The sequence below is a fragment of the Dermacentor andersoni genome, chromosome 9 (assembly GCF_023375885.2).
Source record: "Dermacentor andersoni chromosome 9, qqDerAnde1_hic_scaffold, whole genome shotgun sequence".
NCBI classification, from domain to species: domain Eukaryota; kingdom Metazoa; phylum Arthropoda; class Arachnida; order Ixodida; family Ixodidae; genus Dermacentor; species Dermacentor andersoni.
In genome coordinates this window covers 9,548,536-9,570,171 of record NC_092822.1, presented here as the reverse complement: position 1 = coordinate 9,570,171, position 21,636 = coordinate 9,548,536, and the positions used below count along the sequence as shown (strand labels likewise).

General features: G+C 50.2%; 1 protein-coding gene across 2 annotated transcripts in view; it reads right to left on the bottom strand.

Moving 5' to 3' along the window:
- Shab (Shaker cognate b) overlaps positions 1-21,636 on the bottom strand; it is a 64,344-nt gene that overhangs the window by 11,368 nt on the left and 31,340 nt on the right. Inside the window, exons 3-7 of one of the 2 annotated variants that reach the window (XM_050174702.2) lie at positions 20,651-21,514; positions 19,803-20,024; positions 19,037-19,367; positions 16,906-17,196; positions 9,719-14,830 (exon numbers count right to left, since the gene is read on the bottom strand). In XM_050174702.2, coding sequence (XP_050030659.1) covers positions 16,910-17,196; positions 19,037-19,367; positions 19,803-20,024; positions 20,651-21,514 — 1,704 coding nt within the window. In that variant the 3' untranslated portion in view covers positions 9,719-14,830; positions 16,906-16,909. Of the gene's footprint in view, positions 1-9,718; positions 14,831-16,905; positions 17,197-19,036; positions 19,368-19,802; positions 20,025-20,650; positions 21,515-21,636 lie in introns of those variants that run through there. The other variant, XM_055068510.2, reaches the window with a different exon arrangement.

Sequence of the window (21,636 nt, the reverse complement as noted above, 5' to 3'; positions counted from 1 at the left end):
TTGCTCAGTGGCTATGGTGTTGGGCTGCTGAGCACGAGGTCGCGGGATCGAATCCCGGCCATGGCGGCCGCATTTCGATGGGGGCGAAATGCGAAAACACCCGTGTACTTAGATTTGGGTGCACGTTAAAGAACCACTGGTGGTCGAAATTTCCGGAGTCCCCCACTACGGCGTGCCTCATAATCAGCGGGTGGTTTTGGCACGTAAAACCCCACAATTTAATTTTTTTTTTTCTAAGGCATCCCGATCTCGCTTCGAAAAGTAATGAGCTTCCCTTTGAGTTATCATAAATGGTTTCTTTCGTAATTTCGTTTTTTCGCCTTAAGTAGTTACTCATGGCAGGTTTCTTTTCCATTGCCGCCACCCATGAGATTAATTCAGCCTCTCTGACTTTCTGCTTGACCTTCTTTGTTGCTGTGTTGCCCACCCCACAGGCCGCATACTTGCTGGTAAGCTTCCTAGTTCTTTTCCTCCACTGTGAATCAATGTTTTGACTGTACAGATACCTGAACACTCTCCCAGCCCATTTACTTTCCTCCATATTCCTCAGCCGTTCTTCATACTCAATTTTACTGCGGGCTTTCCTCACTTCAAAACTAGTCCAGCCCATATCCCCTTGCACAACTTCATTTGTAGTCTTCCCGTGAGCGCCCAATGCGAGGCGACCCACTGACCTTTGGTTCCCGTCGAGTCCTGATTGTACCCCTGATTTAAAGCAAACAACCGCATTTCCAAAAGTAAGTCCTGGAACCATTACCCCTTTCCACATACCTCGGAGGACCTCGTACCTATTGTATCCCCATAGCGCTCTGTGCTTCATTATGGCTGCATTTCTCTTCCCCTTGACTGTTATGGTTTTTTCCTGTGTTTCCATTTATCCGTTGCCTTCGTTTATCCATATACCAATGTATTTATATTCTGTTACCCGAGGTATTTCTTGGCCCTGTATCTCCACTGTCTGTTCACTGTTTTCATTGAATACAATAACACCTGATTTTCTAACACTAAATTTCAAATCTAACTTGTTGCCTTCCTGTCCACAGATATTAGCCAGACGTTGCAAATCACTTTGCTTGTTTGCGAGCAACACAATGTCGTCCGCATAAAATAAACCTGGGAGTTGCTGCTCTATTACTGTACCTGCCTGTTTGAGAAGTTCGGATTATGCACCACGTGTGGCTGTAATGTGAACATCTCGCATGGCGGCAAGTCTGACATCAAGGTCCACATCGCTTCGGAAAAGCATTAGGGATACGTGCGAGCTCCGGACAGCCAGCCAAGCCTGGCAAGTTTTGTACGCTGCGACATCTACCTCAGTGTGATTTTTCGTAAAATGCCTCTTCACGGCGTTTTCACAACACAACATCCCGCTGAGTGTCAGCGAACATGCCGGACTGGTTTTCGAAGCGTTTGAACTGTCGACGGATCGCTCAGGTTCCACAGAATTTCAGTGGTTATGCTGGGTATTCTCCTTTCCCTACAGCAATGCTGAATCTTGGGTATCGCCTAAAATAATGCGAAAGCCTTGTAAAGCCTACTGTAATTCACCTTAATCAACCTCCATCAACCCTAATTCACCTTAATGCACCCTAATCCTCCTCAATATGCCTTAATCCTTGTTCATGCATCTTAATCCACCCTAATACCCCTTAATCTTATTTATTCCACCTTAATCCTTGTTCATGCACCTTAATCCTTAATACACCGTAATCAACCTTAATCCTCCCTAATCCACTTTAATTCAATCACTAATGAATCATTCACTTGGCTAATCATTAATCTCTCATACACGGCTGGGCATGTTTTGGATTGCTTCTGGCCTTCCTGGGTCAGGTGATATTTTCTGTTCACAACACCACCTTGAACCAGATCTAAAGGTTCTCGCTTAAAAAAAAAAAACGCAATGTGGACTAGCCAGCGCTCAACACCTGCAATACCACGGGTATAGTTGCCACTAATTTTTTCAGGGCCTTCATTCATTGTATGACTGACGCACACATCGAAGTAAGCTGAAAATAATAGCTCATCTACAAGCCGCTATTTCGATATTCAGTAAAATAGGCAACGGATGTTAGCAATCACGAAAAAAGCGATATAGAGGCTGCATCTTCGCACGTAAACGTTCACAGCGGAAAGCTGAATTTATAGTGCTGCGTTTCCGACTGAATAATAATAGTTGGCGACGTGCGAGGTCCCAGCAGAATATTAAGCATACTCAGGTCAACCCCATTTTTACGCAACGTACAAATTGCCGCAGCAAAAACGCTGGTGAGCAGGCCGGAAGAATAAAAAAAAAAAATGCAGCATTACAGTATGCTTTGATACGAGCAATGAGATGCTTCACCTCGCAAACAACACTGTTCTTTGTCGGAACAAAGTTCTTTCGGCCACTTTTATGCAACCACTGCTTCCTGTGCGAGCCGTCACGCTTTCCTTGCGGCATCGTGAGAACTGCATAACCATCTTCAGGCTTCTTGCTGCAGTATATGCGCAACAGCACGGCATGGTGCTAACACAGAACAGGAAACACAGCGTACAACGTTCGCTACGCCGAGCTAAAGCGCCGAATCAGCCGAGCTGAGGAGAAAAATGGCGCGAAAACAAGAAAAACAATATCCGCGCGTTTCCAAGGGCAACGGCAGGGAGTCCAATCGTCATGAAGAAAAACGGGCGCAAGACCGCCTCCCGCGGTGGGGGTGAAGGGGGGGGGGGACGCGCAAGGGACGAGGATGTCGGGCGTCGGCGGCAGAGTTCAAAGAGTGGTGGTACTTTCAAATTATCAAGGGTCTTTGAGGAGCGTGGCCCCGCCAGGGGGTAAAGAGGGGTATAGAAGTAGGTGTTTCGCCGGTGCGCGCCCTTTTGCCCCATGGATTCCGCTCAGCGCGAGAGACAGCGAGAGGGCGAGAGCTCGCACGAGAACGGTAGCGCCGACGTCGCGCAAATCCCGAGTTTCAACAGCGAGACGCGCAAGCAAAGCGCCAGCGGAGGGAAGCCGCTACCGCCGAGGATCGCTAACGGGAAGCGCAAGCCAAGCGCCGGTGGAGGCAAGCCAAACCGCACTTTCAAGAGAAGGCAAGCCAAGCGCCAACTTTGGGAGTAGGAGGCCGAGCAGAGACGTCGACGCAGAGAGATTCCTCCCACGGAGGGTGCCGATGGACGGTTCAAGAGAGAATTCCTCGACCGTGAGTGTGGCCACAGATGCAAGGTATGTGATACACAGCGGTTTGATCACAACCTCACGCAACTGAAGAGCGTGCGCAATCCGGAACCGACGCTCGAATCTAGCAAAATGAGACAAACGATTCATGAAAATCGCGCTAAACACGAGTTCAAACTTGAGGAAACGACCACCGGTTTCGCTGTTTTGACAGCTTTAACTGCGAGGAACTGGCTTTACTTTCTTTTTTCATTCTCCGGCTAAATAAAGTTCCCAGTGTGCAACGCGCTCATCAGCCATGGCGGTAAGAGGAGGGAGTGGCTTCTATAGAGGTTGGCCTGTGAACGAAGTTTATGCAACACTGACACTTATACCAGTCTCTCGCTGGTCGAAAGACGGGCAAAGTACACGGGACATGCACTGCCCCTTGGCTCGTGAACGGTAAGCGCGCACTCTCCTAATCATTTTTTGTTGCGATCGTAATTACATGGACGCTCCAGGCGAGTTTCCGCCTTCGCCGTGACGTTCCGTATAATACCAGTGCGATAACATTGCGGCCGCGTGCCGTTTGCTCTGGGTGCGAGGGTGAGCTGAAAAGCGTAGTGGCACGATGGGTGCGCGTTTTGCTGGACCCAATAAAAGTTTATTCACTCACTCGATCTCGCGTGCGCAAGGGAGAAAGTCTGGGAGGAATCGCGCCATCCTTCATCGCGTGCAAGGCAGCAGGTGGGCGGAGTTTATCTGCGGCGGCGGCCACTGCGTATGGCGCGGCCGTGTGGGCCCTCTTGAATGCGATCTGCGGTGGGTAGTCTAGGTGGGCTGAGGGAAGATTACGTGTCCGCTGTGTTCTCACGCTGAAGCGAAGCAACACGTAGGGCAATTCGCTCGCTGCTGCTGCCGCTCTTCGCCACGCCAGCGTTTTGACAGCAAGTGACCGCGGTCATCAAGCGAGATGTGTTCATGTTTGCCTGCGTGCGTGACGCCGTTCTTGTTAATTTAGTACGTTAGTAAACGAATGTTTATAAGTATACAACGTCGATAAATCATTGCTGTCGCAATCGATGCTTCGCCTTTCGGGCGAAACTGCGACATTTTCGTGCATTTTAAGATTCGCCTAATTATCGCACAGCCATGAGCCAGGTGTGACAACCATGGCAACGACACGTCAGTATGACGAGCACATGGCGCGCCAACTGCCTTCTCGCGGAGGCTATTGTAGCGTTGTATGAAACTGTATGGTCGTAGCCACAGAACTGACGCCATGGCCTGAGAGATCGAACCTCGTGCTACCCGATCGCCATCAACAAGCTCAGCAGGCTTGGCAAACATGGCGCGCCGACTTTCGCTAATGCCCTGCTGCTAATGGGCAGAGGGAAATTTGGCAGCTTGAGCCGCGTAAACTTGAGTTGAGAGTTGCTCTCATTTCTCTTGTATTTCTAACTAACCGATAACTTGGATTTGTGTGCGTTAATTATCATAATTTATTTTGCTCTCGGTTTTTAGACATGCAAAGTAAAATCTGTTGCAGGACCCCTTTAACGCGAAGCAGCCGGGGGAACGGCGACAAAGCATGTGCGAATATCGGGCCATGGTTGGCCACCAGAAGGCGCACAGACCGTATGTGGTATAAAGCCTCTTTAATCTGATGGCGTGTCCGTGGTACGCGCGCCAGTGGTAGGGTAAGCTTGTCAGCGGCGACTGGCGAATTTAGGTCAAGGCCACACCAGAGAACATTGCCACACTGCTTAGGCCGATAGGCCTGCCCGGGGCTGCTTTAGTTCGGGGGCTCCTGTCTAAATGAATGAGAACGGAGAAATCGTTTCTCTCAGCAAATACATCACCACATTTGATGATCCTGTTTCATCTAAAAGAAAAAGGGGGTTAATATCTAGTGACCGTAAAAATATCTTTTTTTATTTAGGCCATCGACCTTTATATAAATATTGACAATTACAAAACTTTAAGAAACGGAGCGAGCTATGGAGTTTACAACTTTAAAGGGGCTGACAACTGGCCAGAATGTGTTGAGACGTTGATGGAAATGAAATGACCCCGATTTATAGAGATATAATCCAGCACGCTGTTCGGGCACGCTGTTTATAAATCACTTTATACTAATAAAGCATTGTTTGAGAACACTGCAGGCAGTCATTTCAATATAATAATTTGATTATTAGACGAGAAAATGAAGGTCGAAGTATCAGTATTTGAATTTCGCGCGTAAACCCCGAAGCCGATACGTCAGTGTGACGTCAGGGATTCCAAAGTATGTTTTCGCATTTGGGCCGCGTTGGCTGAGTAAAGGTTCCCGAAACTTGCCATGTTGAATATTTGGTTCCTTTAGAAGACAATGTAGTCAATCTGTACCGCTATATAATTAAGTAGGCCCTAGAAGATGCCATCAAAATTCATGACGTCACAGCGACCAGATGCGGGAACTTCAAGGGGGCGTCGCCACCCGTATTTCGTTCTTGCGCTTTTTTTTGGCTTACCAAGAGCTTTATCGTGGTAAGAGTGGTGTTTTTGGTGTAGTAGAGAGGTAATTTACTGATCCATAAAGAAATCATTCTCGTCTTTAGTGTGCCTTTAAGTAGGAAATATAATTTTAAAATGGCAATGAAAGAAAAACTAAGGTGCCTCAATGTAGCGGGCCGCCGTCGGCGGCGCGCTACATCGAGTATTCTGAATGAGTATTCTTCAGCATAAGCGGCAAAGTATGTCCACCTCGCCTAGGAACTCCTCTGCAAAAACGTCACGCTTGCCGCGCTTAAAGCTTTATTATAAAGAAACATCTGTGCTATCTAAAAAAAGAACAAAGAAAAGAAAAAGCACCCTCTGTATATACCAGGTGTTTCTACGAAGACTAATTTTTACAAATTGCATGTGGTAGATAGCACAATTATAGTCTTTGAGATAGATTTCTCAAACGGACATTACTTGCACGAGAAATCTAAATGCATATACGGCTAATTAGCGAGAACTCACTAATTATCTCTTGACTTAATTAAATTGCGGTATATATTGCAATTTGCGAATTGTAGCCAGTGCGCTTGCAAGGCATATCCAGTTGGAGCGAATACTAAGGATGGCACCAGTTCTTTTCTCAGTTTCAGTTCTTTTTCAATTTCGCCTCTGACTGTCCTTACCTGAACCAGGCACGTACCCAAGGAGGGGAGGCTGGGAGGCGCCATCCCCCCGAAATTAAACGGCATACGCCTCCCTACACACTCACGCCGCCCACGCTACTACCACTCCTCAGCCACATTCCTAAAGCGCCGCCAAATCAATCTTGAGACTTGACAGCTTCGGCGGTGAACACTGGGCTGCTGTTACAGCATTACGGCCGAGGCTGAACTGAGGGCGTGAAACAGATTGATAATCGCACAGCTAAAAAATGGCGGAATGTTTTCGCCTTTCTTATTATTTCGATGTTTATTTCGAAATCTCAAGGTGCTGCCGCTAGAAAGGCCCTACTGTTCTCTTTTCAACGATCTACGTTTCACATCCATTCAAAAAAATTTCAATCAAACCCTGCAATGACTGCTGAACCCATAAGCAATATGAATGTCATCCGTTACCTCGTCTGGTTTTTCCCCTAAGTGTACAGTATTTTTCATGCAAGATTGGCAACGGGAAACAAGAGTTGCAAGAAGTTCTGCGAAGGAAGAGAACCGATCTGCGATCTGCGAAGGGAGAGAACCGAGGCAACAGCAAAACAGAAAGGAAAAGCGAAAATCAACAAATTTAACCGTTGCTTGTTAAAATATTTATCGGTGAAAATCTTTATTTAGAAAGGAGTAGGCAAAACGCTGCCGGAAGTGGAGAATGATTCCGTGTGTTTTGAATGACGCTTCTACAGTTATCAGTCGAGCCTCTCGAAGTATAGGCACTTCTCTGCTGTGCTTGTGTGGGTGCGTCTCTAACCTTCCGCGGTGGGCGCAGTGCGTCTAGAACTGCAGCGTGCTGCGCTCTTCGCGGTTGTACGGGGTTGGCCGCCAGGCATCATTAGGCAGCTCCCCAAATGACAATACGAGTCGGTTTTGGCACTTAGCTTGGTAGAGCAGTAAACGAGGGATCCAAAAGAACGGTGATTGTGCGGCAAATATACGTTTCTCTATAGTTCTTCCAGGCCTAATAAGAAAAACACTACTTGAAATCTCCATTTTACGCTTTCGCTTGTTTACTTGTTCTTGGCTGTGTCCCTCCTGCGCTTCTTCCTGCATCAATAAAGGTAATGCGCATTTATCTGCGCATTGCACGGTTTGCCTGGAAGGCAGATGCCAGCCACTGCTGCGTGAGATAAAGATACTTGGCAGGAGTGGTGATACGTTAGCAAGAGAACTTGTGGAGGCATATCACATTAAAAAGAGAGGCACGAGTTGTATTAGTGACACGTCTGTTTTTCTGTTTGAAAACCAGTTGCAACTGTTAAAAACGTCACTGGAATCGCTCTAGGCAACACTGATGTACGCATGCGCATTTGTTCATTCTCCCTGCCCTGCTGTAAGAATAAAATCAGTTGAAGTTCAGCGCTCTATCTGTCGTTTCGTACTCTTCCTTCCCAAGTCCTTATTTTCCTTTTTTGGCGCAACAATGTATTCTTTAGGTCATTTGACATACGCGGCAGCTAACCGCGGAGTCAGCTCTCGAATCAAGGCGCGTCAGCTTGAGTCAAGCGTGACCACCCGAGGCCATACTCCGTTCAGTGTGTTCGGTGAAACAAAAGTGCGGGAGTGAGTGTGTGAACCCTCGCCCTCAAAGGCGGGTCCTTCGACGACTTTGAACAAAGGATTGCACGAAGGACGGACGGCAGGGAGGAGAGAGTGGGTTTCAAGAAACCGGCTGCTGTGTGTGCTTCGTTCTTCGGTCATGATAGATTGATGAAATGTAACGTTCTTCACCCTTCATGTAGGCATTATAAATAAATCCCGTACTCCTCGTTCTCGATGAGAACAAGTTCCTCCCTTCAACAATATCCTTAGCATGGATGAGTCGGACTACGGCATGGGCGAGCTACCCCTTTTTACATGCCCGACCCCAACCCTTACAGTAGAAGAAAGAAACCATTACTCGATCATGCATGTGTCGGGTGCACAGACTGCACTGACGCATGATGCAATCGGAGCTAAATTGAGGTTCTCATTCAACGTTCAAATACGCATAGCTCGACAGTGCTTGTGTTGATCGGAACGGGTGTGATCGCATTTGAGAGCTTACTCAGCCATAGTAGGTATATTCCATCAAACTCACACCTGTGCTCACCAAGAGCTATAAAACCTACAAGTGTGCATTATTTATTTATTTATTTTTATTAATTTTTTTGCAGAAATTTCACGCTTGCTCGGTTATGATGCCTCGACGTTCGACACGGAGTGTCCAGAAATGGCGTAATGAGACTCGGGTAGCAAGATAGAAGGATGTCAATTCACGCTCACCATATTTGACCACGGCGGGCCTATTTTCTAATGGGAAACAAGCACGATTGTAAGATTAGACCGTAGGAACCCTGTATCAGAAGCACGCAAGCTTTCCAATGCGTGAATATATGTATCTTGCTTTGCTTTGGTATAGCACCATAGAACAGTTTACACCCTTTGGAGTGCCCCTTCTGATAACGCGCGTGCCGTTCGTTACTGGAAAGTTCCGGGCTCGCAGCGTTAAAGAAAGGAAACGCATCAAGGCAGATAACGATTATTGTTGTGTGGCAGAAGGGGCAAGCCAAAGGGTGTAACTTTGCCTAAGAGTGTGCGTCCCTGATACACCCTACCCGATCTTTTTTGCTGATTGACAGACTCGGAGGCTTTGTACATTTTTCTTGTTATAAAATCGGATACGGTTAGATTTGGGCTCACATTGTTTTGTGCTTTGAACTCATAAAAATGTAGTGCACGCAGTGATAAGGGGGCGCATTGGAATCTGGTAAATACTGCCAAAAGAAGCGGCGGTGTGTTTGATTGTTAGTTTTTTTTCTTCAATTCGACCCGCCGGATAATTCTATCACTTCTGTCGGCTCGGTCAAGATCGAATTAACGGAAGTCGACTGTCGTATGTTTCGCATTTTACACTTAAAAGCTAAGGTCACCTCTCTGCTAATACGAAACCTGGCACTGCACGCTTTCGCTTATAGCGTCACGTTCTACATGCGCCGCGTCTATGGATGCATAAACAATTGTCGGGAAATACGATGATTCGGCAAATCGAAGATGCTGCACACTCAATGAGGCACAACCCCGTCGGAGGTGCGGAAGCTCGTCCTGCTAACGAGAGCTTATGCAGTCACGTTCCGTTGCGTACGCAGGCTTATCAAAAAATGCGCGCACGTTTCGAATAATTGTGTTTTTAAAGCCTGGTTCTTTTCTCATGCTAGATCGTTTTACCCTTCCTTTGTTTGGTCAGTCCATGGCATCCAACAACTGCAACAATTGCAGATCCGTATAAGTAACGAGCTTACTCGCACAATCAATGAAACGCAGCGGCAAGGCGACAGGGCGCAATCGAAGCATGCGTCGTTGGAAACGCCATTCCTTTCTATCGCTGTACACAATCACGCAAGCACAAATATAAAAGAATAGAATCGCTTTTATTCTTCACTTTCTTGGAATGGGAGTCAATGTATTGCGATGGGATCTTCTCCGAAAACGGAATCTTCTGCGGAGCCAACTGTCGCGTACAGCTTCTCAAGTAAAAGTAACAATAGAAAAAACAAAAAAAAAAAACAAAGCGAGGGGTATAGTATCACTGAAGTGGGTCTCCTCAGCCGGCTCCACGGAGTGTCCCAGTAACGATCGCGAAATAAATGCTGGCCGCGTGGATGAGGACGACGCGAGCAGGCGACCCCTCTTCTTCCGAGCGGCGACGCGTTTTGTTGTATGGATTCAGACGCGCGGGCGCGCCACTTGGCACGCGGCCAAGCGAAGTCTGCCGACGGCCCTGCTGGGGCTACATGGCGCCGCTCTCAAAAACGCCGGGCGAGAAAGCAGGGTACAAAAGCACCAACGCTCGTCGCGCCTGATGAAAGAACCCTCTCGGCCGCGTAAACAAATGGGGGCCGCTCATATACGCTCGCCAAGGAACCGTTCCAGGGCACCCTCATATCCATATATCCATCCCACACCCGTACGCCAAAAACGAGAAAGGAACGGTGAAAATGCGTTTACAATGGCGCACGAAGACATCGGTGACTGACACACGCGTCTGCTGCTCGCTGCTGAAGGCGGCGCAGAAGACTTGTTGGTGGTAGTTGGTGTTGTTATTACAGCGCGGGAATAAAGGCTGGGAGAGCTGCCTTGAGCTGAGAGAAAGACGCGTTGCACATCTGTGGACATCGTGCAGTCGAAGCGCGGGCATGCAGTGTATGCTACACATATTGAAGACACGTGTGCAACTGGCGTTACTACTATGCGAATCAGTATTATTTTTTCTTTAATTGCGAGGCCTTCGCGGGTGAAAAATATGTGTTTCTACGTATATGGTGCGTCGGTACAATGGGAGGGCCCAGGTTTCACGTAGTTCCGTATATCAATCTAGGGGGATATTCTGTAAGTGTCCACCTAGTGTACATGTCCATTTCGTCTGCTACTAAAGTGCTGATTGGCTGGGGGCGCCTGTCTCCTTCTCACCATGTCCCCAGCCCAGCCAATCAGAACTTCAGCAGCAAACGAAATGGTCATCTCCACTAGGTGGACATTTACAAGATACCCCCACTGGTCTTGGCGACGTTACTAGTAGTACATGCCACATTTGGCACAGAAACTAAACGCTTTGCTGGGGTTAAACATGCGAAGCTAGTGGCGACCCCCGTCAGGCAGCTATCAAGCGAGAGCCGTTTCGCAGTTCCTGAAAAGCATGCCTTTCGACTATCCCTACACGTGACGTCACAATGTGCACGGTACTTTAACACCATGGGTCACCTTCGGAGTCATACGTAACGATTGTTCTTTAAACGCGAACGCCTCACTCGGTGCGGAAACAACTCTATGGCGGAAACCTTTCCAGGCGCCATATCCTCGTGCATTGCACTAATTGGAGAGCATTTACAAGGGCGTACGTTTGGAATGAGCCAGCTCTACTACCTCTCCTGCCAATCTTCTGCGCCTGCGCGCGCAACTTCATTGCTACAGAATGACGTCGTAGATGTTTCCAAGCGCGCACTCTCTGAATACAGAAATGGCGCTTTGCACGCCTAGCTGCTCCAGCGGCCGAGTTGCACTCCTCCAAGTATCTACCATCAACACATGGTATGCGACTGTTGTTACCAACAGGGCACAGTCATTTGCAAAGCGGTGAGCGTGATAGCAAGCATGATTCAGAACCTAAGGCATGAGCCCGCGCCTCCCTGAACGCTGTCTTAGCGGCCACAAAAATAGTGCGACCATTAAAAAAAGTGCACGCGCTTGAGTAACAACGTAATACGTCCTAAGTGGCGCCCACAGTGGACAAAGTGCGTTGTGTCTGGTCTCGATTCAACCACCTGCTGGGGAAAACCATTGCAGTGCACAGGGTGCTTCACGTAACTTGAACCAAGGATTAAAAAAAAAAAAAGGTAGTCAGCCGCAGCTGCATTAAACCAACGGCATATGGTTTGCCGTCATGTGGCGCTCTTTAGAATATTTTTTTTTAAATTCGCTTAACTAGTTAACCAAAGTGAGTTATGCGTAATTTTTAATATTCACTTTAGGGCCAAATGAGTTTCATTGCGTTCCAGAAGGGTTTCAGAAACGACCGATCCGATTTTTCGTGGCAACGTACATGCTGCGTGGCGATATTTCTCGGCGTTTAAAGAAAGCCCGCGAAACACGAAATAAAACCACGTGACTGCGCTCGTGCGCTGTCGCATTGCTGCGCTGTCAACCGTGCGTCGAGCCGCGTGCCACCGCCACAGATGCCGACGCACTGCTGCGAAGCCGATGCGCGGAGCCGCGGCCGCTCACTTGGCCACGGTCCGCGCGCGCGGTTCTTTCGCACGAAGCGCGGTCGTGAGCGCTGCAATACGGCAGCGCACGAGCGCAGTCACGTGCTTTTATTTCGTATTTCGCGGGCTTTAAACGCCGGGAAAAATCGCCACGCAACATGTACGTTGCAACAAAAAATTGGAACGGTAGTTCTCGAATGTCCTCTAAAACGTAACGAAACGCACTTGGCCCTAAAGTGAATATTAAAAATTTTGCATAACTTATCTTAGTTAATTAACTAATTAAGCGGAATATTATCTAAGGAGCGCCACATGACTGCAAACTATGGGCCGTTGGTTTCATTTAGCTTGCTTCGGCTAACCACTTAACTCCTTGGTTCAAGTTGCGTGAAACACCCTGTATACGATGCAAGTTACGTGTAATCATGTCGCGGAATTCATTGGTCCATTTGGGAGACGATTACTATACTTTACTAACTGCAAATTCTTCCTATCTCTTTCTTCTTTTTTTGAAGCTAGTTAGCTTTTAGCAAGTTTTGAAATCCACGCTGACTTGGCGAAATGTATGCATTTCACTTCTTGAAATATAGCACAACGGAACGGCACAACAGAAAGGAAGACGAACACAGGCTCGTCTTCCTTTCTGTTGTGCCGTCCCGTTACGCTATATTTCAAGCTGGTTCTCACGTCAAAATACCAACTAGCCCAGCATTCAACTCTTTTAAATCGTGCGTTTTACACCGTTGCAAACGCAGCAAGTGGACATACGCTCCTTTCGAACAGAATGAAATTTACCGAGACCCGCACATGCACCACCTGGGCACGGCTCCCTTGACTGCGTGCTATGCCGCATCGACGAAGCGTTAATTCAGATTCCACGGCTGCAATAGAGACCCAACCGGAGCACACTGACATGACGGCGTAATGCAGCTCGCCACCGAAGCCATGCAAAAGGACGGAAGCAACATTACTCCTCGAGCGTCACGTGGCAGGAAAAAAGAGCGGCGGGAAAGCTGCGCGTCAATGCGGCCGCGTCGTAGAGAGAGAAAAAAAAAGAAAGCAAGAACACGACCCGCGCGTCGTTAGACATTCGGCCTTCTTGCAAGGTCACAGTTGACACCAGATTATTACGCACTAGCAGGCAGCAGTCAAGCATCTGCGCACTGCATGTGATAGCATTGCCAATGCCGCAAGCAGGCTTACAAAAGCGAGGAGGAGTGTTTCTACGTCGAAGGCAGCGCGACGCAGGTGCACGCGTAGTCTAACAAGAATAAAGTCGACACTCCTGCGCAATCTTGTTCACGTCTTTCTAGCACTCATACGCTAAAGAGGGTCGGATTTCGAAGTGGAATTCACAGCACCTTCCAATGCTTAGCAGGCCTCCGACGAAGAGTATAGGCCACGTTAAGCTGAGGCAATCAATCGCGCACCGAAGGAAAACATGCCAGAGTCGAAAGCACAAGGAGGTATGTCACGTGACGCCGGGAGAGTCGCGAGTACTCTTTGTGCACCAGTTATGTTTTTACATAGCAAAGCTTCGAGTGGATAATTTATGCTCGGCTTGCGTGTGTTTCATACAGCGCGTCTGTCCGGGCGGCGCAGTTCCGCGTCTGCGTCAGTGATGACTCGTCGCCTACCGGTGGCGTCGGAGATCAATGGTTTTCAATGCATAGACTTTGCGGATGGCTCACAACCGGTAGCTGCTCTTCTACTCTTGCATACAGCACTCGCGAACACACACGCTCAGAAAGTTGCATCGCACTGGAAACGGGCTTGTGACAATTACGCAGTGACTGTACAGGAAACGTGTAAAAAAATAACAATGAAGGGCGCAGTGCTGAAACCTGCTAGCGCCACCGAAATTGTCCCGACGAAGAGGAGCGGCTACGGCAGACACAACCCAGCATCATAACGAAACGTTTAACGCCACCAGAGTCGATCGATCGGACAGTCCACAGGGCTGTAGAGTTATGCACCGCATTGCACCGAAAATGATTAGAGGAAGCGCACACTATGTGCAACTGTATTCGCAAACGTGATCATATAGCTAATGGGCGTCTTCGGTCCGCTTGTGATTGTTTCACCGTGTCCGTGGCAACGCGGCGATCAAGACACGGTTCGAACGACTCGGTCAGTTAACAACCGCACTGACACGTGGCATAGGCTTAATATTGACCCTTGTGGTGTCGCTAACGATGCAATTGAGCTGCGTCAAAAAAAAAAAAAGCACAACACGTCATTTTGCCGCCAGCAGCATATGTGACGCGCTTCACTGCCGGCCGCTAGTGCGCAAGAAGTCGTGTCAGTCCCTCCGAGAGATTCACCGTTCTTCGTGGCACACACAGACGAATGGTTGTAGTGCGCTGAGTAACACGAAGGCGTAAGTGAGCAGGGTCGTTATTCGCACCAAGAATGTGAGATAGCGAGCAGTCTAGAGTTCGATATATAAAAGAAAAAAAAAATGAGGAGGAAATGCTGTGGTGGTTGTCCAATGAGGTATGTACAAGCGCGAGATGAGGTCACATCGTCGGTGGCTGTTGCTGCTGCCGCTGCGGTGCGTGTCGGTGACGATGGGGTCTCCTCCGGGCGTCCCGGGCGCTCGCGCGGCGCCGCCTGGGGCCTCGGTGGGGATCCCGGAGGAGACAAGTAGCGCCCCCCACCGAGGCCCCGAAATTATGGCGCCCGCGGCGGCGCCCGGGACGCACCGTGTGGTGCCGCTGCACAGCCCCCCTTTCCGGCCCACGCACACGCACTGAGCCGCTCTGCAAGAGACAGAACAAAAGGAAACAAGATGTAAGGCACGGTGAAGAGCTTGCATTGGCGCCATCACGGACGCCATGTTGGAGAACCACTGCGGCGTAACGAAATGCTGCGCCTTCATTTAATCTCCCGAATCACGAAATCTGCGACATTATGGCAACAAAGACAGACATCATGGCATCCCGTGATCTATGTTCTTCCTTTCCTTCTGTGTTGTCATTTGTGTGACTCACGTAACGTTGACACGCGCTGCGTCTAATAATAAACTCAGTTCATTACCTGGTTCAAGTAGTAGGTCACGAGCCCAGCAGCGAATCCTAAACTATGCATGGTACTCCAGGATCGTGTCCTTGACGTCACGTGACATTATGTACGTATTAGCGTAGCAATGTCGCTATGTGGCATAAACAGCTCGTGAGTATCGTCAAGCGGATATCACAATAACTTTCCACAGGCTGTTCGAGAGTGTGAGGAATATGCAGCTTTCACCTTGCTCGTGGTTTACCAACATGCTGGTCGCAATGACAATAGAGCCGGTAGACCAAATAAGGCTAGCAATACCGTCAAAGAATCCACCCCCAATATCTGCTAATAATGCATCGGCATCCCAGTTAAGGTTGTCCTGAAGTGCTAGTGGTGCAGTCTTGGGGAAATGTTTGCTGGAATTCCAATGTGCGTGTTGTAGCATACCACGAAAGTAATGTTATTATAGCAATATGATTTCTGCTAAACACGCATGATTTCACTACTGATGGGCTTCAATGTCGCAACATATGTATCGTAAAGGGGATATTAAAGAGTCTAATCAGTGTGTTTATATACATTAGCTACCAGGACATTGCGATTTCTCAAGTAGGTAATTTCTGCCTCTCTCAGAAATCCTGAAAAGGCAGAAAAGTGCTGTGACAGGACGGTTTAGAAAAATGTGTTGGGAATTAAACAAAATAAAAGTAATAAGTGGTATACCGCAGATGCCACAACGCTCATACAGAAGCAATCGTAATATCAGGAAAAACGAACAAACGATAAACTTCACTCTCTGTGCAATGTTTGAGTGAACAAGAGAGGGAGCAGCGCTAAGTAAGATGCGGGACACTACACGTACCGTGCTCTAAACTCGGTGTCTGCATACACTGCGAAATTCACGAGACGTCATGGAAGCGCCTGGTGAGGGCGAAATGCACCTGAAATGCTTAATATTTGCAGTCGCAATTCAGGGTGGAAAACCCTTCCGGCGCCACCGAAAGGAGCGTATCAAAGAGCGCCACAAGGACGCCGCGCACTGTGAGACGCCGAATGTGGCAAGCTCAGCGCGCATCACGCTTCTCTCGCCTGGTGCAACCGGTCAACTTGGGCAGGGCTGCGGCGCTTTGCTGCTGGGCTCGCGAGGTCGCGGGGTCACTCTAGTCCGCGGTGGTCGCATTCTGAAGGGGGCGGAATGCACAGACACTTGTGTGGTAAGACTCACACGTGCACGTTCGATAACCTCATGTGGTAGAAATAGAGCCGGAACCCTCTGCTGTGTCGTCTCATAGCCAGAAGCGCAGTGAACTGGGGCCCCCAGAGTTGCTTTAGGAGGCGTTTAACCTGTTCCGGTCTGTTGTGCATGAGTTGCTCTGTAGAGATTGAGGTACACAGTATTTCGGGGGGCAAATCCATTTCCCTGCTATACAGCATAAGTAAACAAATAGATAGATAGATAGATAGATAGATAGATAGATAGATAGATAGATAGATAGATAGATAGATAGATAGATAGATAGATAGATAGATAGATAGATAGATAGATAGATAATGAAAATGAACATAAAAACACGCTGCAACGAAGGGTTCAGAACCGAATCATATATACACTTTGTTGGCACCATTCGTTGGTACAAGAGTCCTACATATACTAAACGGACGGTAGGTACAGACACACAGCTCGGTTCAAGTTCCGTCCGCGGTATGCTGAGAACAAGTGCGTCACTTCATGCGTATAGCTGCGCATGACTGCTTCTCACGAACGCCGATCTAACTCCGCGCATCAAGCGATCGACAGTGCGCCGAGAGCGCGTCGCGACGGGGGTTCCCGCACCTGGCTACGAGCGCGGCTCCCTGGCGGGGCTGCCGTCCTCCTCCTGCGCGGTGAGCAGGGGCGTCCTCTCGGCGCGCACCGGCGAGCACATCACGTCCACCGTGTGCACGCACAGTGCGCCCAGGCTGGGCGTGGTCGCGGTGCCCGTCGACGCCGTGGTCCGCTCCTCGGGCTTCTTCAGGATGGACTTGGCGGCGCCGCGGCTCGCCGGCGGCGGCGGCTCCGCGCGCTCGCCGGGGTCGCCCGAACCGCCGCCGTACTTGCCCGACTGGCCGCCGAACAGCGTCAGCACTGCGATCACGCACGACACGCGCTCGAGAGGAAAGGCACGGAAGGCACTGCGCCCGTGCGTGGCACTTGCGAGTTTCACGGGGAGATCCCAACCATCCGTGGCGCAAATCGCCCGCCCTAGCGGACATTGTCAGGGCAAAGGAACAGAGAGGAGAAGGGATGCGTGCACAGTATGGTTCATTCTTAAAGGGAACACCTATTCAGTAACGAAGCCAGTGTGACTTTAGCATTGCGACAGCATGATATGAAAAAAAAAAGTAGTTGATATATGGCACATTAGGATGACTTCCGTGCGCAAAAAGCAGGTTTCGGGACTTGGTTCCGCTATTACAACAGTACACAGGTGTGGAAAACTATCTGGGTTTGAAGTGCGAAATTATGGGCCTGTCTAGGGGAAAAGTGAGGTATAGAAGCTTTTATTAGATCGCGTGTGTAGGTGTATTCACCTACACACGCGGTTATCGAACCAATCGAGTATGCTTTTTGACTCACAAAATAGGCGAATGACTATATACTTTCGTTTTTTAATATGTGAACAAAATTTATATAGCGTGTCAAACGCTGAAAACTTTCTTAGCGTAAATCGGTGGGAATATTGAAAATAAGCATACATCTGACGAAAGTTGAAACTTTTCTATCGCATTTGGAAAATCTTGAGGGCGTCCTTCGATAAATTAGTTTCTTTCTACTCTTCGATTTAATTTCCCCTTACATCCATCATGTGTTCCACGCTACATTTTCGCCTGGGGCGGAAGAATGCGACAATAAGCTATCTGAAATTACCACTGCTCATGCAACAAAGAAGGATTATGACGAACAGAGCTCAATGAAGTTCAGTGTTGGAGAAAATTTAAAAAAAAGTATACACGAGTGACTGCAGAGAACAGTTCATGCTTAAAGAAGTTACTATCACATATAGTTTAGGGAGAAAAGCTGGTATTCGCTGCACATTAACCCTGACTGCAGTATTTTATTCTCTTGTGTAATACAAAGTGTCGTAAATATATGTGCATTTATATCCGCTCTCCTGTGTGTTCTTTTCAACAGTTAGGATACTATACAGCACCGCCGTTGCGGACACGCATTGTGCCTTACGCTGCAACGTCCTTGTAACACTCACTTCAGAGAAATGTCCTCGGGCGCGTCCGCGCATGCCTACGCGGCCTCCCATTCCATTCGCGTAATTCAACGGCGATAAGGAACTGACGACACCAAGGTTAGCGGTCGAACGGGAATGTGACATAGTACTCCTGCTTTCACAACAGTGAGGCGCGACTCCTGCTCCGCAGTGAACATCGGTCACCACAGAGACCACACGAACCTGACCTGAAAGATGGTGTCCTGTACGGTAAAAAGTAAGCAGCGTATTCACGGCGGCTATCGTTCAGCCTTACCGAGAGAAGTGCACTCAAGGAACGGCGACCGGAGATGCGCGGGAGGTCCAACTGCAGGCATGGATAGGGCTTCCGTCTTCTGAGGACGGAAGCCCTGAACGTGGCACATCCCGACAAAAATAAATTTGAATAGTAAAATAAAAGAAGCCTTCTTTGCAAAACGTCGCATCTACAACGTAATGATCTCGCGCCGAGAATTTCTACAGCTTCGAGCAACCGAAAAGCGATGCGTGAAGCGATCGCAGCTATATACAGTATCAGTGCGACCTGCCGAACGCGACACACACACACACACACACACACACACACACACACACACACACACACACACACACACACACACACACACACACACACACGCACACAAAGCGCAGCGCTCTTCAAAGTTCTCGGGCGATGAGTGGCGGCCGCGAGCGCCTGTGAAGCACACTTTGCCCAAAGCCCACCTTTCGAGAAAGGCGACGCCTTGTGCGTGGCCGAGGGCGCGAACACGTGCGGCTCGGGTCGCGGCAGCTCGATGGTGTCCGGTCGAAGCGCCCGGGTGGCGTCCACGGGGTCGAAGCGGGCCTTGGTGCGCACGCCCTGCAGGAACCGCGGCCGCACCAGCTGCACTGGCTGTTGTTGGCCGGCCGCCGGTTCTTGGCTCAGGTCCGCCTGCGAGGCGAACGGCTGCGTGGCGCAGGACAGGTACGTGTCCGAGCTCTCCACGCTGCCGACGTCCCAGCGGTTGATAGTCTTGAGCTCTATGTTGGCCCGGAAGTCGCCTTCGAGGAACTCCTGCGAGTCACCAAGGGGTTTGCACGCTCCCGCCGGCGCCCTCGGGCCATAGCGGCACAGGGCCGGCCGGAGGAGAGAAAAGCACAGCGGACAGAAAATGAGGGCCGGGGGGACGAGGAGGCCGAACCGGCCAGCAGCGAGGGACGAGCGCCGGAGGCTGCTGGCGGCGGTTCGGCGACAGACAGACAAGCAGAGCGGCAGCAGTGGTAGGCAGAGGCGGGCAGAGAGAGAGACAGTTAGTGCACGCGAGGCTAGCCGGCCAAGTGGTTTGAGTGGTGCGTGCTTTTTTTGCGGCGCGTGTGTGCGTTTTGTACGCTACCTGGCCCGGTCTCGAAGGGGTAGATCCTAGCGCGGGGCGCTACGCGCTCGAGCCACCTGCAAGGCAAGCCCGCAGCCCCCGGCGCTCGTCCCCGAGGCCCCCGAGCCGAGACTCACGGGCGAGGCCGCCAGCGTCTGGCCCGCCGCTTGCTGGCGACTGCCGCTGAGAGAGTTGAGCGGCTCCGGTAGCAGGAGAGGGTCCGAGGCGCCTCGGGCTCCTCCTCCAGGTGGTACCCCTGAGCAGCCGCCGCTGGCAGCCTGCAGCGTGTGCTCGTAGTTGCGGAAGCAGCCGGCGTTCAGGCGGGCCGCGGACTCTTCACCGAGGCTGATGGCGTCGCCCTGCGCGGGGGTTTCGACGAGTGCGGAGAAGCGCGCCGGATTCACTTGCCTCGCGTCCTCCATGGTCTTCCGGGTCGGTGTCACGGTGGCTGACCGCGCGTCTGGAAGCTGGCCATACTTTGGAGAGCATGTTTTCAAAGTGCAGTGCAAGAACGGGCGCTCACAGCAACTATACTTACTTATATGAAAGAACACTGTCTGTCTGAGACTTCTATAGCTGATTCAGATTTGTGCCTACGCAGTCCTTGAAGGCACGAGACGTCCTTAGAAATCTCTGTCTCTTTTTCTTTTTGCATATGTTCCTTGTTATTCAGGAATCAGGGAACAGCTATCACTCAAGGCAACCCAGCTTCACGTGAAATTATTGCTCGCAGTTATGTGCAAGAACGCTGTGCGGTCATATGAGCATGCACATCTGCAAACTTTCGGACAGTGCTCGCCAACACAGCAAGGTCTTCAACGTTTCTGGGCAACCTAGAACAATTCAAAACTAGCATGTCCGCGTAATATCAAATTGTATTTAATAACTCAAAAGACGCTCCTTAACAGTCGACACTGTGCACACAGAAAAACATGTGGGGACAGAAATTGCCACGTCAGGTCTACGCGGCAGAGAGAAGGCGTACCTGGGAGGTGCCATGGGCCGTGTCCACAAGGACGTCGACCAAGTCCATGCTCTTGGCGAAGGCGTCGCGCAGGTTGACGTGGTGAAAGGAGACGATGCTGCCTTCACGCCTGGCACGCTCCAGGGCCTCCTTGCGCTTGAGCGCTTTCTCCCGGCGCATCTGGTTCTTGTAGAACTCGGCGAAGTTGTTGACGATGATGGGGATGGGCAGCGCAATGACGAGCACGCCGCAGATACAGCAGACGCTACCGACGATCTTGCCCAGAGGCGTGGTCGGACAGATATCTCCGTAGCCGACGGTAGTCATGGTGATACTTGCCCACCAGAAAGTCTCCGGGATGCTGGTGAACTTGGTGTCGGCCACCTCCTTTTCGGCGAAGTATGCCAGGCTGGAGAATATCATGATGCCGATGGCCAGGAACAGCATGAGCAACCCGAGCTCCTTGTAGCTGTTGCGCAGCGTGAAGCCCAGGCTCTGCAGTCCGGTCGAGTGGCGGGCCAACTTGAGGATTCGCAGGATGCGCATGATGCGAAATATCTGCACCACGCGGCGCACGTCCTGGAACTGGTCCTGCTTCTTGCTGCTCGTCTCGGTGAGGAAGAGCGAGATGAAGTACGGCAGGATGGCCAGCAGGTCGATGACGTTGAGCACTCCCTTGAAGAACTTCCACTTGTTGGGCGACGACAGGAACCGCAGCAGGTACTCGAGCGTGAACCAAGTGATGCAGACGGCCTCGACCAACGCCAGCTTGGGGTTGTCCACCACCTCTCCCTTGTGGTCACGTTCTTGCAGCTCGGGCAGCGTGTTGAGCGTCAGCGCGATCGTCGACAGGATGATGAAGAGGATCGACAGCACTGCCACCACCTGGGGGACAACGGTCGCGTTTTCGCTGCTTCTTGGTTTTCTCTGACCACGCCCCACGGCCGCTGCGCCCGTGGCGCCTGCTGCATCGGCGACGCGCGGCCTCTCGCGCTGCCCATCCCCAG